The sequence below is a fragment of the Dunckerocampus dactyliophorus genome, chromosome 15 (genome assembly GCF_027744805.1).
Source record: "Dunckerocampus dactyliophorus isolate RoL2022-P2 chromosome 15, RoL_Ddac_1.1, whole genome shotgun sequence".
NCBI classification, from domain to species: Eukaryota; Metazoa; Chordata; class Actinopteri; order Syngnathiformes; family Syngnathidae; genus Dunckerocampus; species Dunckerocampus dactyliophorus.
The window spans coordinates 22,141,298-22,158,460 of NC_072833.1; the positions used below are offsets into that span (position 1 = coordinate 22,141,298).

The window sequence follows — 17,163 nt, forward strand, 5'->3', positions numbered from 1 at the left end:
GGTAGAAAAAGAGCGTTATAGGTGGAGAATGATCATGTGGAGGCAATCCTTGACCTGGATTAATTGCAACAGAGTGGTGGTGCTTGGTGGAGCAGGCTGCGAAAGAGGTGAAGAATGCAGACTTTCCCTGTACACAACTTCTGATTTCTGGAGTATTGTACCAAAAGTATTTCAAGAAACTTACGATCGTGTCCCATTAGGATCCAATATAATTAAAAAAAAAAAACAAATGAGCAGAATAGGGCCCCTTTGAATGTATATAATAAAATTATGTCCAACAAACCAGTGTCCTCCTGGCTTTCATTAACGTGAGTGTTATTCCATCCACAGTGATGTAGAGTTTTCTCAGGTAGGATACTCCCGAAACTCCTCTTTCCTCATTCTTGCCCTCCACTGAGAACCAAGGACCTGCAATGTGACACAATACCACATTAATATAAATATTTACTGTTTCTGTACATCTATACAGTGGTGTGAAAAAGTGTTTGACCCCTTACTGATTTCTTATTTTTTTGCATGTTTGCCACACTTAAATGTTTCAGGTCATCAAACAAATTTACATATCAATGACAACATAACTGAACACAAAATGCAGTTTTTAAATGAACCTTTTATTACTAAGGGAGATAAAAATCCAAACCTACATGGCCCTGTGTGAAAAAGTGATTGCCCCCTAAACCTAATATAAAAATAAGTGGTTGGGCCACCCTTAGCAGCAACAGCTGCAATCAAGTGTTTGCGATAACTTGCAATGAACACTTAGGTTAGAACACAGGTTAGAATTCTTTTTTTCTCCCTTAATAATAATTTTTGTGTTCAGTTGTGTTGTCACTGACTAAATTTCAATTTGTTTGCTGATCTCAAACATTTTAGCTTGACAAACATGCAAAAAAATAAGAAATTAGGAAAGGGGCAAACACTTTTTCACACCACTGTATGCATACACACACACATATACATATACAGGACATATACATATATATATATATATATATATATATATATATATATATATATATATATATATATATATATATATATATATATATACATACATATACATATATATATATATACATACACATATACATATACATATATATGCATATATATATACATATACATATATATACATACACATATACATATACATACAGTATATATATACTGTACATATACATATACATATACATATACATATACATTGTATTAACAATATGTTTCCCTAAAAATGCTGTATATACAGTATGCCTGGCTCTTTCTGCAGTTGAGTAGCACTTACCTGTGTTGTTCTGGCATGTTCTGGCCAGTGTGTAGGTACATGTGCCCATAAAACTGTAGAACTTCTTGTCAAAAGTATTGTAGTGCGGATCTCCGGAGATGATGCAGTCCTTAGAGCCTGAGAGCATAGAGACATTACTTTAATACTGTAGTAGTATACAGTACTAGTATTAGTGTAATGAGTCACTTACTGGTAGGATAGCAGCCCAGTTGTCCTTCCAAAAGCAAACACTGGTGCATTGGGGGGCACTCAGATGGCTTACAGCTAACAGAGGGGGCGTCGCATCGACACTTCTGTTTGCAGTCGTTATCGTAGAACTCCTCACCCGGCTGGCACACAAAACGTACAATCAGTCAAAGTGTATGAGTTGTCTTGTAACGTAACATTGAAGTTGTACTTTGTAATACTACGGTAACATTATTTTTAACAATGCTAATATTACACAAAAGCAGTCGTAATGATGCTAAAGATTTTGTAATACTATGAGAAAAATTACGAGAAAAAAGGTGAAGATTTTCAAGAATAAAAACATACAGCAATAACGTCGGAATGTTATGAGAAAAATATTTAAACCTTATAAGGAAAAAAAACAACTGTTACCAGAATAAAGTTGTAATATTACGAGGTAGTCCTAGTATTACAGGAAAGTAGTTGATGTGAAAAAAATTGTGGTGTTTAAAAAAAACACAGTATTAGAAGAAAAAAGGTCATGAAAAAAAAGAAAAAAGTCAAAACATTTACAAGAATAAATTTTAACAAGAATAAAGATGTAATATTACTATTATTATGAGGATAAAAAGCCATTTTACAAAAAGTATTATGAAAAGGTGCAATATGTCAAGAATAGAAAGGACAAAAATTAAGTCCTTGAGGACCAGGTTGCTCTTTCTTTGACAGGAGCCAATCATGAGCTATGAAAAAACTCACAAACTTGTCAATCCATTGGAAATTGCAGGAGGTCATTACTCAATATAAGTCTGACTCATGGCGTCATCTTACAAAGAATGCTAAAATCGTCACACAACAACTTAACACTCAAAAGGTAGCTAAGAAATCTAGTACCAATACGAGTTTAAAATAAACAACTGTTTTAACGGCTTCCCATCATGCATTTCATCCCAGCAAAGCATTTCATTGGACATGGCTGCCAGGTGAGAGGGAGCCAGAAGTTAAAGTTAAAGTTGCAATAAGGAAATTTAGCTTACTAAAAATAAAACAATCACTTGTTCTATTTAGACCACACATACACGCGTAATAAAGACGTTGTTGTGATGTTCTGTCTAGTGACAATGAGGAAGTGTATGACGAATGGACTAGAGACGTGTTTGTTTGGAGTCGAAGATACATACGTGGTGATGGAATTGCACTGCTGTTGATGTGTTCAGGTCAGAATAAAGTTACAAAAGAGCATCAGACTCTTTGTAACTGTGGGAAGCTACACTGCGCCGCTGTCTGTCATCATAACAGAGAGCTGTGGCTTGCCATAATGCATACTGTATGCGTTATGCTAAAAAAATGTTATGTAATTAATTTCAATAAATTTGTTACCGCTGTTAACGCGTGATTTTTGACAGCCCTAAGCATTACTAGAAAAAAGTAATGATTTTACGAGAATAAATCCCTAATATTACAGAATTGGTGCGTGTACAATTTTTTTCATAGCCTGGGGTAGCATTGAAGTAGTACCTGGTAATACTGGCCGTTGGTGTGGTGGCAGCCACAGGAACTGTTGTCCACGCATTTTCCAGCACTCAGGATGTAGCCAGGATTGCACACGCAGGACTCCGTACACGGTCCCTCGCAAGAAGGGGGCTTTCCAGAACATGTTTCCTGACAGGGGTCCGCACAGGGATCGTAATGGCTGTTGGGGGGGCAGCTCAAAGCTAAGCAGAAGGAAGCATACATTGTAACATCACATGAATAAAGTTGGAATATTACCAGAATAAAGTTGTAATAAAGGGGGGAAAGTCCAAACATGAGAAATCAGGATAATTTGAGAGATTATGTAATGTTACATAATTTAAAGAAATTTTAAAAACCGCACGGTGGTCTAGTGGTTAGCATGTTGGCCACACAGTCACAGTCTGGAGATTGGGAAGACCTGGGTTCGAATCTCCGTTGGACATTTTCTGTGTGGACTTTGCATGTTCTCCCCGTGAATGCGTGGGTTTTCTCCAGGTACTCCGTTTTCCTCCCACACTCCAAAAACATGCATGTTAGACTCTAAATTGTCCATAGGTATGAATGTGAGTGTGAATGGTTGTTTGTCTATATGTGCCCTGCCATTGGCTGGCAACCAGTCCAGGGTGTACCCCGAATGGATGGTAAAAAAAAGTTTTGATATTAATTAAAGGTGCTATCCCTAAATAATGGTGCTGTGACAATACCAAACAAATACAAAGCAAGTCCGTAAGTGTGGCGCAGGGGCCATCTGTTGCTCATTGCAGACGTAAAATACCCCAAAAAACAGCAAAAGTGGCCGAAAAAATCTAAAATGTTGACCCTAATAACTAATAACAACACAAAGACAGTCCTGACATAAACAGACAAAGACAAGTAGATAAGACAAAAACAGTGAGCTGGCATTGTTCAACTACAAGCTGGAACTACTAATGCTGCACTTCAGCCAATAAGGAACTTACATATACTACTTCCCACTTATGGATAAGGAGTTCATTTTTTTAAGTGTCTGATTGGTGTGCTGGGTAACAACAGGGGGCTGTAGTTTGAATGGCAGTCAGGTTAAATGGCAATGTATGACAATATATATTATTATTATCATCATTATTTTTTAACAGTACTGGTCCTCACAGTGTTTGCCAAGAAAGCATTTGGCTGGTCAAGTCCCCATGGAAGGCCTCGGTACCAAATGCACCACCCACCACTGACTATGGGAAATAAGGCATAATATGTCAAGAATGAAAATGTATGTGAATTAAGTCGGAATGTTATGACCAAAAAATCGAATGAGAAAAAAACCTTGACAATTTGAAACAATACTATACTATCGTAACATTATTTTAAAAAAGTAAATCGTAAAAGAAAATCTTTACTTTGGCTGGTAAGGTTGTAATGACAAAATAAAAAACCTTTAATCATACGAGGAAAAAGTCAAAATGTTACAGAAAAATAATTCTTAACTAACACAACCACCTTGACAGTTATTAATGGTAACTGCCATCTTTCATAATATAAATAAACAAATGAGTGACAACATATTTTTAATTCTTTAATACTTACGACAGAAGGTTTGGTTCCTCCAGGATCCGATTTGGACCCCACGGTCCTGGCACTCGTCAGCAAAGGCTTCGAGGGCGTCGCACAAAGCAGGCTTAGCGCCATCCAGTGCGCAAAGATCAAAGACGCAGTCCTGGAAGTAGTTCTGAAAAAAAACAACAACATAGGTTTCAACTCCAAAGACTAAAAAAATGTTTGTTTTTTTTTCTGATGACTTACATTGGGGTTCACTTTGGGGTGACACACAGCGAAAGGTCCATTCTTGTCCAATAGAAGGCCGCAGTAGGCAGAGCTCTCATACAGTTTCTCGTCTTCCTCGTTGCATTCGGGTGTGGTGATGTTGTGTTTCTTACAGCTTTTTACAACAACAAACATGTTTTATCTCTCTATATACAGTATATCATTTTTGTTTGTTTAGGAACAGTAACACTATAGGGAGTATTTTCCTTGCCGACATCGCCAAAGGGCTCCTTGACTTTTTCTCAAAGTACTCACTCTGGATCGACGTTCCAGCTATGTCCAAAGTCGTTGATGTCACCAGTCAACGACCCGTCTGGCTTGCGGAAGTCGTCTTTGGCGATTCCGTTGTAATTGCCACACATTCCACACAATACGTTCTTATAGCTAAACAAAAAAACAATCTTTTAATCCAGATTCCATCGTAGCAGAAACAAAAATACTCAAGCGTTCAGCTTCAACTCACTCTTGAATCAATTTGATGTCCATAAACTGAATGCCGTCGTAGCGCACAACAACGCCGAAATCCATCGACACTGTGTAGTGTCTTCCCGACTGGAACACCGAGACACCCGGCGCCGGAGACACCGGCAAGTTGACTTTGGACCCGTTCACCTGCGTAATAAAGCGACAAATTAGTATAGTATAATGAGAAAAGTCATAATATTAAAGGAAGTGTTATCATAATAAACTGACAAATAAGTTTTATATTAAATGAATAAAGTCGGAACATTACCAAAACAGTTGTAATGTCACTCAAAAAATTGTAGTGTTGAAAGACTAAAGTCCTCGTATTTCAAGAAAAAGGTGTAATATAACGAGAATAAAAACCTAGAGGAATAATGTCATCATGTTAAGGTAATCAACGCCATTAAGAAAAACATATTTTGGACTACGAAGGGTGAGAGCTACAGCGGTGTTTACGCTTGCATGCATTTTGTCTCGCAATGCGTGTCCATTTATTGTCACGCCTTGTGAAGACTAGTTTGTGCACTGTTTGCGTTCTGTTTAAACATAAATTATGCACTTGGCACGCAATTTGTGTCAGGGCATTGCTGACAAGAAGGCATCGCTTTGGGCATTATGATCAGTTATCAACAAATTAACGAGGAAGATCCAAGAGGCGACAGAAATTACTTGGGAATTCTCCTCGAGTTGCTCCAAGAGGTGGGGGAAATTTTAACCCATTCATGTGAATGAGACATGCTTTGATACGTAACGCCCACATTGTTTAGGAATAGGCTATGGTGCATTTGCGGTGCGTTCTTGTTGCGTTCACAAGTAGTTCAAGGAAATTATGCATGCCACAGATTTTGAACATTTCAAAATTGTCTTTGCGCACCATTTACATATACTTCACACCTGTTTACGACCAAATTTACTCACTGGCATGCAAAATTGCGTACCACTTAATGCGTGCAAGAGTAAAACCATCTTAAAATAAAGGTCACAATATTAATCGAGATTATGAGAAATGTCATCACAAAAAGTAATCACGTTATAAATAAAATGACTTCAAGGCGCTGTCTTCCTTGGCTAGGTACTGCATGGGGGCTCTAACCCTCGAAACCTCTATATGCCGCCCACTACTGCTGAGACGCTGCAAGCCACGCCCCATGTTTGTTGTCAGCTAACAATAGCGATTTGGCAAAATTTTGCTACTAAAATTAGTTATCATTGAATGTTTAACCACACAATGACAAATGGTCAGTCGCTTCTCAAAGACTGCTTTTATGAACCAGACAGCGGTGAGTGAAAGCCCTTCACATCAATCCTCTTTACTCACAAAATTTGTACAATGTTTAACTTCGAATTGAGACAAATATAAACATTTATTTGTACAGTCTGTTCTTTTAAACTACTACTGGTAAGATCTGCTGTTCTTATATTTTGTGGTTGAAAAAAAGTGTACGGTAGTTTGGAGCCTAAGAGGAACGGCACGTGTAATATTAAAAGAATAAAGTCGTAACATTACCAAAAAAATGGTGTAATGTTACGACCGTGAACTTACATGGACGGCACCGTCTTTGAGGATAGACACCTTGACCTGGCGTGCATGCACGTGCACAGCCTTCACGTAGGAGATGGCGAGGTTGTTGTAGCGGTTTTCATTGTCGGCATACACCTCAAAGTTGGGTAACGCTGTCACGTTGCAGACTGCCGACATCAGGTAACTGCAGTTGCCCATGAAACTGTACTTGTGGCTGTCGAAGGTGGTGTAGTGCGGATCACTGTGTGCGACGCATGTGGCAGAACCTTAAGGGAATCACAAAAAGCCAGTCAAGTAATATACATTTTTCAACTATCATACCTGCGTATCTTTGAGCCACAATTACAAACATACACAGGAAGTCAGCCATTTGGGCTTGAATAAAACAAAAAAAAACAGCACCAGCACTTCTGTCCAACAGCAGCTCTTCTATTCAGCATACAGAACCCACTTGTTCACAACAGCGTGTGCTAGCGTGTTCAGCAAACAGTAGGAATGATCTCAGCCGTGTGGCTGTGCTTTTCATTACAGTCCGAAAAACACCTTGCAGCTGAGTGCAAAACTTGTCATGCACAAGTTTCCCGTGGTGGCACAGAAGTTTAATCGATCGTGTGGGACTTCTTGCCAGCATTGCTCCGACGTGGTTTGACAGCCTAAGAAGATGCCAGTGCTGCTAAAGAAGCAGTCACAAAGCTGTGAAATGTTGAGTTTTCTTCACTGCATGTGGACTGAGCATGGTGCCCAAGTTTTGATGAATGCAAAAAAAACACTAACATCCTGTTTACGTCTGAAAGTGGTACGGGAATTTTTTTTAAAACATCCCCCCCATGCCAGTTTCACTTAGCCATATGCTTGCCTGTTTGCTTGAAAACCAACTACCGGTATTCCAAAATGCCATTTTGGTTTGAAACATACAGTTTTCTAGGAACTTTGGGCCTTTTTCAAGGGTTGTCCCAGAAATCTTGTCTGAGTGCAGCCGAATATGAACTCCAACTACGACACCGATGGGGCATGCTAAACTGTGAAACCAGTTATTGACAAGTGAAATTTTCTGAGCCACAAATGCAGGTTACCTTTAGAGTAGCATCCCAAGATGCCATTAACCTCGCGACACTCCTCAGTGGGACCGCAAGAGCTATCCTCACATTCAAAAGTGTAGTTCCCGACACAGCGACAGAGCTTTGAGCATCCGTCTCTGTATATGATTTGTCCAGGCTAAAAAAGAAATCAAAGTTAACACAAATAGAACTTATGGGTGGTTTGTAATTTGGACAAAACTTTTAATACGTTGAGCTATTCTGACCTTGTAATAGTTGTTGTGGTCATCTAGGCAACCGCACGTTTCCAGCGGCACACAATGTTGTCCCATGAAGACAAAGCCTGGTTTGCAAAAGCAACCAGTGATACAAGAGCCACTGCAGTTGCTAGAAGGTTCCATGCAGGTGGGGATACAAGCCGGACCACATTCTATGTAGTCTGCATTCGGAGGGCACTGAGCTGCATGACAAAAACAGTAAACGGGTTGGGGAATCAGGAATTAGAATGAAAGGTGTCATGAAATGATATGCCATACTTGGTGTAGTCACTCCGGGAGTTGTTGGTTGTGGTGTAGAAACAACTGGGGATGTTACATCAGGTGTAGTCTCTGGTGGGTATGTTGGTAGAGGTGTTGTTGATCCTGGTATGTAAATAAAAGATTCTCAGTACATGACAAGATCATTCAGACAGATAACTCCTCGAAAACATAAAAAATAGAAGCATCCAGCCGAGTGGGAAAAATGCAGCTCTTAACGAGAGGAACAAGATGGCTACAACCAGATGTATCCCTGTAAGTTGTGTTGCGCATTGTTTGAAGCTAGAGATAAAGAAAAATGTCAATGTGTATTTTTCTTCAGACTGAGTAATGAGAGAATTCCTTGTTAATGTTTCTGAAAATGGTGCAGCTTGTGTCTCTTGTGTCTCCATTCAAACTACAAAGTTTATTTTTTAAGACAAAAGAACAGCTGGCACTTTAATTCCAGGACGGAAATAGGGGTCACTTTTGATATTTTTTTACTAAAAGAAAAGCTTGTTTTGAATTAACTTGAATATTTTGAAAGAAAAATCTTAGATTTTATTTTTAGGCCCAGCCCTACGCCAGGGGTTAGTCACGCGAGAGGAGCTATGTCTCACAGATGGTTATGGGAACAGATCTATGCTACCATGGTAAAACTGGAGGGGATGACAGGGTGTAAAAGAAGTCTGTACTTCCAATCACTACTCGCATAAGCAGAAGACAATGGATGGATATTGGACATAATACTCCAATAGAACTCGAAGAGTAGTGTAAAAGATTTTACCTGTGGGATAGCAGCCTAACTCTCCCTCCTGGACTTGACACTCGTGGGTTGGTGGGCATCCAGATGGCTTGCAGACAACAGAGGGGGCTTCACATCTACACTTCTGGGTACAGTTCTCAGTGAAGAACTCCTCTCCAGGCTAAAACGACACATAGAATCAAAACAAGTGTACAATATCTATTATAGCCTGGGGTAGCATTTAAGTAGTACCTGGTAATACTGGCCGTTGGTGTGGTGGCAGCCACACGAACTGTTGTCCACACATTTTCCAGCACTCAGTATGTAGCCAGGATCGCACACGCAGGACTCGGTGCATGGTCCGCTGCAGGCAGGGGGTCTCCCAGAACACGTTTCCTGACACGGGTCCGCACAGGGCTCATAATGGCTGTTGGGTGGGCAGCTCAAAGCTAAGCAGGCGGTAACAAGCGTGCTACAGTAAGAAAACCACCTATGTCTCCTCAAGGTCCACTGTGGACTATATACTCACGACAGAAGGTTTCGTTCCTCCAGGGTCCGATCTGGACCCCGCGATCCTGGCACTCGTTGGCATAGGCTTCAATGGCTTCGCATAAAATGGACGCAGCGCCGTCCAGCTCGCAAAGATCAAAGACGCAATCCTTGAAGTAATTCTAAAGAAAACATAAAAATGCTAACATCCAAATATCAACTGTTTATGATCATGAAAACTTGCATGGTAACTTACATTGGGGTTGACTTTGGGGTGACAGACGGCAAAAGGACCATTTTTGTCCAACAGAACACCACAATATCCAGAACTTTCATAAAGCTTCTGCTCGTCTTCCTCACATCCAGGAATAGTGGTGTTGGGTTTAGCGTTACACCTTGTGCAATAAATAAACGTTAGTTGTCATCTTTACCGTTCGTCATCTGAGCAAATAGAGTAACCCTCACTCTGGATCAAAGTTCCAGCTGTTTCCAAACTCATTGGGATCACTGGTCAATGATCCATTCGGGATGCGGAAGTCGTCTTTGGCGTCCCCGTTGTAATTTCCACACAGTCCACACAGTAAGTTCTTATAGCTGCGGAAAAAACATCCAGAATGCATTTTAACAGAACTTCTAGTGGAAATGTAGTTGTTCCGTTTATACTCACTCTTTAATCACTTTAATGTCCATAAAGTGGTTTCCATCGTAGCGCACTGTCACACCAAAATCCATGGACACAGTGTAGTGCTTCCCTGATTTGAACACAGAGACACCTGGAAACGGACTCAGCGGCAGGTTGACTTTGATGCCATTTACCTGGACGGGAAGAGCAAGTTAGTGTGATAAGTGACTAAATGGTTTTGAAAAGTTATCAAAAAAGAAGTTGAGGAGCCAAGGTTCTTACATGCACGGTGCCTCCTTTGAAGATAGAGACGTTATGTATGGTGCCCGACTGGAAGATGGAGGATGCCCCATGGGGATACAATACAAACACATGAACCGCCTTCACGTAGGAGATGGTAGGCCTGTTGTAGCGGTTTTCGTTGTCAGCATGGACCTCAAAAAGTGGCAAAGCTGACGATACGTTGCAGACTCCGGCCATCATGTAACTGCAGTTGCCCATGAAGTTGTACTTGCGTTTGTCGAAGGTTGTGTAGTGCGGATCGCCAGAAGCTATGCATGACGATGTACCTTTGTGGAATTACACAAGAACGGAACATTTGAGTCCCAGAATCTGACTCGAATTAGGAGAAGTCCTGATTCCCTGACAAGTTACCTTTAGGGTAGCATCCGGAAACACCATTAACTTCACGACACTCCTCAGTGGGATCACAGGAGTTATCCACACATTCCAAAGTGTAGTTCCCTGCACATCGACAAAGCTTTGAACAGCCGTCTCCAAATACGATCTCCCCAGGCTACAAAAAAACCAAAATCAACTTAGTAAGGGTGCCATTCTTGTAGCTACGTTGGGATTGGAGCTATCCAACCTCGTAATAGTTGTTGTTGTCATCCAGGCAACCGCATTTCTCCAGCGGCACGCAATGTTTTCCCTTGAAGACAAACCCTGGTTTGCAAAAGCAGCCGGTGATACAGGAGCCACTGCAGTTGCTGGAAGGTTCCATGCAGGTGGGGATACAAGCCGGACCACATTCTATGTAGTCTGCATTTGGAGGGCACTGGACTGCACAGCAAAGACAATAATAACGGCTTTAAAACTCGTAAGTGCGTAGGAAAAATGTTGTATAAGCTATTCCATACTTGGTTTTGGTGTAGTTGGTCTTGGAGTTGAAGGTTCGGGTGAAGTCACTCCGGGACTTGTTGGTTCAGGTGTGGTTGATCCTGGAATGTCATCAAGACTTTTAGTACATTAGACATGATCATTTAAAACCATTAAGTATTTTAAGATAACTTGTAATGAGCTAAAGTTAACAAAACTGCTAACTCAGAGAAGGAAAGGAATTTCACCAGAATACATCAAGGTTCTGGGTATAGTGGATGGCTCTCAACTCGGATAAGCAAAAGAGAATGGATGGATCTCAAGAACCATGATCCAATAGCAGAGAGTCCCAGAAAAGATTTTACCTGTGGGATAGCAGCCTAACTCTCCCTCCTGGACTTGACACTCGTGGGTTGGTGGGCATCCAGATGGCTTGCAGACAACAGAGGGGGCTTCACATCTACACTTCTGGGTACAGTTCTCAGTGAAGAACTCCTCTCCAGGCTAAAACGACACATAGAATCAAAACAAGTGTACAATATCTATTATAGCCTGGGGTAGCATTTAAGTAGTACCTGGTAATACTGGCCGTTGGTGTGGTGGCAGCCACACGAACTGTTGTCCACGCATTTTCCAGCACTCAGTATGTAGCCAGGATCGCACACGCAGGACTCGGTGCATGGTCCGCTGCAGGCAGGGGGTCTCCCAGAACACGTTTCCTGACACGGGTCCGCGCAGGGCTCATAATGGCTGTTGGGTGGGCAGCTCAAAGCTAAGCAGGCGGAAACAAGCGTGCTACAGTAAGAAAACCACCTATGACTCCTCAAGGTCCACTGTGGACTATATACTCACGACAGAAGGTTTCGTTCCTCCAGGGTCCGATCTGGACCCCACGATCCTGGCACTCGTTGGCGTAGGCTTCAATGGCTTCGCATAGAATGGACGCAGCGCCGTCCAGCTCGCAAAGATCAAAGACGCAATCCTTGAAGTAATTCTTAAGAAAACATAAAAATGCTAACATCCAAATATCAAGTGTTTATGATCATGAAAACTTGCATGGTAACTTACATTGGGGTTGACTTTGGGGTGACAGACGGCAAAAGGACCATTTTTGTCCAACAGAACACCACAATATCCAGAACTTTCATACAGCTTCTGCTCGTCTTCCTCACATCCAGGAATAGTGGTGTTGGGTTTAGCGTTACACCTTGTGCAATAAATAAATGTTAGTTGTCATCTTTACCGTTCGTCATCTGAGCAAATAGAGTAACCCTCACTCTGGATCAAAGTTCCAGCTGTTTCCAAACTCATTGGGATCACTGGTCAATGATCCATTCGGGATGCGGAAGTCGTCTTTGGCGTCCCCGTTGTAATTTCCACACAGTCCACACAGTAAGTTCTTATAGCTGCGGAAAAAACATCCAGAATGCATTTTAACAGAACTTCTAGTGGAAATGTAGTTGTTCCGTTTATACTCACTCTTTAATCACTTTAATGTCCATAAAGTGGTTTCCATCGTAGCGCACTGTCACACCAAAATCCATGGACACAGTGTAGTGCTTCCCTGATTTGAACACAGAGACACCTGGAAACGGACTCAGCGGCAGGTTGACTTTGATGCCATTTACCTGGACGGGAAGAGCAAGTTAGTGTGATAAGTGACTAAATGGTTTTGAAAAGTTATCAAAAAAGAAGTTGAGGAGCCAAGGTTCTTACATGCACGGTGCCTCCTTTGAAGATAGAGACGTTATGTATGGTGCCCGACTGGAAGATGGAGGATGCCCCATGGGGATACAATACAAACACATGAACCGCCTTCACGTAGGAGATGGTAGGCCTGTTGTAGCGGTTTTCGTTGTCAGCATGGACCTCAAAAAGTGGCAAAGCTGACGATACGTTGCAGACTCCGGCCATCATGTAACTGCAGTTGCCCATGAAGTTGTACTTGCGTTTGTCGAAGGTTGTGTAGTGCGGATCGCCAGAAGCTATGCATGACGATGTACCTTTGTGGAATTACACAAGAACGGAACATTTGAGTCCCAGAATCTGACTCGAATTAGGAGAAGTCCTGATTCCCTGACAAGTTACCTTTAGGGTAGCATCCGGAAACACCATTAACTTCACGACACTCCTCAGTGGGATCACAGGAGTTATCCACACATTCCAAAGTGTAGTTCCCTGCACATCGACAAAGCTTTGAACAGCCGTCTCCAAATACGATCTCCCCAGGCTACAAAAAAACCAAAATCAACTTAGTAAGGGTGCCATTCTTGTAGCTACGTTGGGATTGGAGCTATCCAACCTCGTAATAGTTGTTGTTGTCATCCAGGCAACCGCATTTCTCCAGCGGCACGCAATGTTTTCCCTTGAAGACAAACCCTGGTTTGCAAAAGCAGCCGGTGATACAGGAGCCACTGCAGTTGCTGGAAGGTTCCATGCAGGTGGGGATACAAGCCGGACCACATTCTATGTAGTCTGCATTTGGAGGGCACTGGACTGCACAGCAAAGACAATAATAACGGCTTTAAAACTCGTAAGTACGTAGGAAAGAAGTTATGTTTTCAGAATCAAATTTACAAATTGATAAATGCCATTTATTTCAAGAAGGTAACGGTGCAACTTTGCACCGGTACAAGAAAAGTTTTTTTGCAATTGTACAAGATAAAGTGTTAGTGTTACAATAATAAAGTCAATCTGATAGATAACATGAGTTTATTATCATTAGATAATTTTTTTTTTTCTTATGGTACAAAACAAGTTATCCATCTATCCATTTTCTATACCGCTTCTCCACATTAGGGTCGCGGGGGTATGCTGGAGCCTATCCCAGCTGACTTCGGGTGACAGACGGGGTACAACCCGGACTGGTCGAAAACAAGTTCTGTTTTTCATAAAATAATATAATTTTTCCTTGTAACAGTGTGACTATTTCTTATAATGTAGTGCCTTTTTTATAACATGTTGACTTATTGTCTGGATATATTAATATAATTTTTATAACTTTTTCATGAATTATGATGACTTAATTCTTGTAAATTTGTGAATTTTTCTTTGTTATAAATTTATTGTCATACAACCAATATTTTTTTTCCTATAACATATTTCTCATAACATATTTCTCTGTAACATATTTCTCATAACATTATGATTTTTTTTCCTGTAATTTTACAACTTTTTCGTAAGATTTTAACTTACACACCAATATTTTTTGTCTCATAACATTATGACTTTTAATATTACAACTTTATTCTTGGGACTAAGATTTTGATTCATTGTCATACAATGCATTTCTTTCCGTGTTATCAGATTGGAGTCATAGTATTAAAACTTTTTCTGGTTATATATATATATATATACCCCTGTATATCCATATTTGGATTTTCCAGTATGGACCCTTCATTTCAGTACAGCTCTGTACCGGTTTTACACACTACACATTTCAAGTGAAGGACAGGAAGTAGTCTGCCTAAAAGCGGATGACAAGGTGAAGCATTCAACGTGGAAGTGGAGATCTAGGCCTCGTGCATGTAAGTGGAGGTGCCCCGCCAGACGTGCATAAAGGTGGATGCAGAAGAAGGTCAATCTCGTCAGTGCACGGCGGCCATCCATCTATCCATCTCCTTCCGCTTATCTGAGGTCGGGTCGCAGGGGCAGAACCCTAAGCAGGGAAGCCCAGAATTCCTTCTACCCAGAGATGGCACTCCACTCTTTTCCGGGTGAGAACCATGGACCTGGATTTGGACTTGATTTGGATTTGCTGATTCTCATCCCAGTCTCTTCACACTCGGCTGCGAACCGATCTAGTGAGACTTGAAGGTCACAGCTCGATGAAGCCAGCAGGACCACATCATCTGCAAAAAGCAGAGACCCAATCCTGCAGCCACCAAAACAAATCCCGTCAACGTCGGTGACAAGGGGCAGAAATGTGGACCAAACTCTCTGACTGGTTATACAGGGAGCGAACCGGCTGAATTAGATGGACCAGGATACCCCATACTCCCGGAGTATTCACCACAGGATTCCTCAAAGAACAAGGTCGAATACTTTCTCCAAGCCCACAAAACACATGTGGACTGGTTGGGCAAACTCCCACCTTCAAGGACCCTGACAAGACTGTAGAGTTGGTCCAAAGTCCCACGACCAGGACGAAAACCACAATGCGTCTCCTGAAACCGAGATTCAACTATCCAGCGGATATCCAGAACCCCTGAACAGACCTTACCAGAAAGGCTGAGGAGTGTGATCCCACAATAGGTGGAATACACCCTTCGGTCCCCCTTTGGGTTATAAAAGGCGGACTACCACCCCGCTCTCCCAATCCAGAGGTACCGTCCCGATTTCCAGGCAATGCTGCAGTCGTGTCTACCAGACACCCCCACAGCACCCAGGGCCTTAAGCAACTCCGGGCGGACCTCATCTACCCCCGGAGCCTTGCCACCAAGGAGCTTTTTGACCGCCTTGGCAACTTCAGCCCCAGAGATAGGAGAGCCCACTGTTGGAGTCCCCAGGCACTGCTTCCCCATTGGAAGAGTTGTCGGTGGGATTGATGTCTTCGTAGTATTCCTTCCATCAGTCCACGACATCTCGAGTCGAGGTCAGCAGCACACTATCCCCAACATACAGGGTCTTGACAGTGTACTGCTTCCCCCTCCTGAGATGACAGATGGTGGTCGAGGATCTCTTTGAAGCCGTGTGCGCAGGCAACTCTGATTAATGAGATATATTATTAATGAGATACATGTATATTATAATATATTACATTACGATGCTTTGTCATTATAACACAAAAACTTAATGTAATATATTGACCAACTTTGTTGCTGTGCATCTTCAATGCACAAAATGTACACCCTGCACATCCTTCAGCTTTTCTGTATGCTATATGTGTATTTTTATTTATTATTTGAGAATTTTATTTATTGGAGAATTACTTACTTGCATATTGCAATTACATTTTTATGCTTAATTTTAAAAACCTTTGTAGTGACATTACATTCTTGCAATGATTTAACTTTATTATCGTACCACCAAGATGTTTTTTTCTTCATGTTTTACTTTTTCTCGTAATATCATGACTTTTTCTTGCAACATTATGACTTTATTATCATTTCTTATGATAGCACAAAGGGGCTAACCACACGGAAACGTTTTCAGGTCAAAACGGGAAAGTATTTTAGTGTTTAGGCCTTTCACGGCATTCCGAGTGACCAGAAACTGTATTTTTTTAAAATGGCTTCTAGTGTGGGAAAATCAGAAAACGCCAGCTTGTTGTTTCTGTTTCTGTGTATTTATTTGTTTTTGCACAGTGTTAAATTTTTAGCAACTATTTTTCATGTAATTTTTTATTTTATTTTTTAGATTTTGACACACTGTATTAACCCGAAGCTTTTTGGTCATAACGTTCAGCGTTTTTCTCATAACATTGCATTACTCATTGCATTTTTTTGTTTGTTTTCATGAGGACACGGCTTACTTGGCTTTGGTGTCGTTGGTCTTGGAGTTGTTGGTCCTGGTGTTCCTGGTATGACAAAAGGTATCGGTTATATCCTCTCGTTGTTGATTTAGTTTGCAATATATTTCCATACTTGAACCCTCAGGTTTCCAAAGCCCACTTGAGATCCCACTTTTGACACCATAGGGCACAGGTAGTTCACCCTGGGAGGGACTTCTTTTTTGGGCTTCGGAACCAGTTCAGGTCTTCTTTAAATCAGCACCAAAAGACTTACCTGTGGGATAGCAACCTTGAACTCCATCCTGGATCACACAGTGGTGCATTGGGGGGCACTGAGTTTGCTCACATGAAAAAAAGGGAGCTTCACATCGACACTTCTGAGTACAGCCGTCAACATAGAACTCCTCTCCTGGCTAACACAACACGCAAAATCAATAAAAATGTCCTATTTATTTCATA

General features: G+C 41.3%; 1 protein-coding gene across 1 annotated transcript in view; it reads right to left on the minus strand.

The window, feature by feature from the left end:
* The window catches only part of LOC129195021 (IgGFc-binding protein-like), an 88,591-nt gene that overhangs the window by 49,129 nt on the left and 22,299 nt on the right, over positions 1–17,163 (minus strand). Inside the window, exons 20-52 of the mRNA XM_054800713.1 lie at positions 16,979–17,117; positions 16,726–16,770; positions 13,555–13,748; positions 13,341–13,482; positions 12,969–13,255; positions 12,732–12,880; positions 12,530–12,658; positions 12,321–12,459; positions 12,105–12,246; positions 11,828–12,024; positions 11,618–11,756; positions 11,294–11,374; positions 11,023–11,216; positions 10,809–10,950; positions 10,437–10,723; positions 10,200–10,348; positions 9,998–10,126; positions 9,789–9,927; positions 9,573–9,714; positions 9,296–9,492; positions 9,086–9,224; positions 8,320–8,424; positions 8,050–8,243; positions 7,820–7,961; positions 6,768–7,012; positions 5,223–5,371; positions 5,015–5,143; positions 4,739–4,874; positions 4,523–4,664; positions 2,969–3,165; positions 1,473–1,611; positions 1,283–1,399; positions 284–408 (exon numbers count right to left, since the gene is read on the minus strand). Of these exons, the coding sequence (XP_054656688.1) occupies positions 284–408; positions 1,283–1,399; positions 1,473–1,611; positions 2,969–3,165; positions 4,523–4,664; positions 4,739–4,874; positions 5,015–5,143; positions 5,223–5,371; positions 6,768–7,012; positions 7,820–7,961; positions 8,050–8,243; positions 8,320–8,424; positions 9,086–9,224; positions 9,296–9,492; positions 9,573–9,714; positions 9,789–9,927; positions 9,998–10,126; positions 10,200–10,348; positions 10,437–10,723; positions 10,809–10,950; positions 11,023–11,216; positions 11,294–11,374; positions 11,618–11,756; positions 11,828–12,024; positions 12,105–12,246; positions 12,321–12,459; positions 12,530–12,658; positions 12,732–12,880; positions 12,969–13,255; positions 13,341–13,482; positions 13,555–13,748; positions 16,726–16,770; positions 16,979–17,117 (5,121 nt within the window). The remainder of the gene's footprint in view (positions 1–283; positions 409–1,282; positions 1,400–1,472; positions 1,612–2,968; positions 3,166–4,522; positions 4,665–4,738; positions 4,875–5,014; positions 5,144–5,222; positions 5,372–6,767; positions 7,013–7,819; positions 7,962–8,049; positions 8,244–8,319; positions 8,425–9,085; positions 9,225–9,295; positions 9,493–9,572; positions 9,715–9,788; positions 9,928–9,997; positions 10,127–10,199; positions 10,349–10,436; positions 10,724–10,808; positions 10,951–11,022; positions 11,217–11,293; positions 11,375–11,617; positions 11,757–11,827; positions 12,025–12,104; positions 12,247–12,320; positions 12,460–12,529; positions 12,659–12,731; positions 12,881–12,968; positions 13,256–13,340; positions 13,483–13,554; positions 13,749–16,725; positions 16,771–16,978; positions 17,118–17,163) is intronic.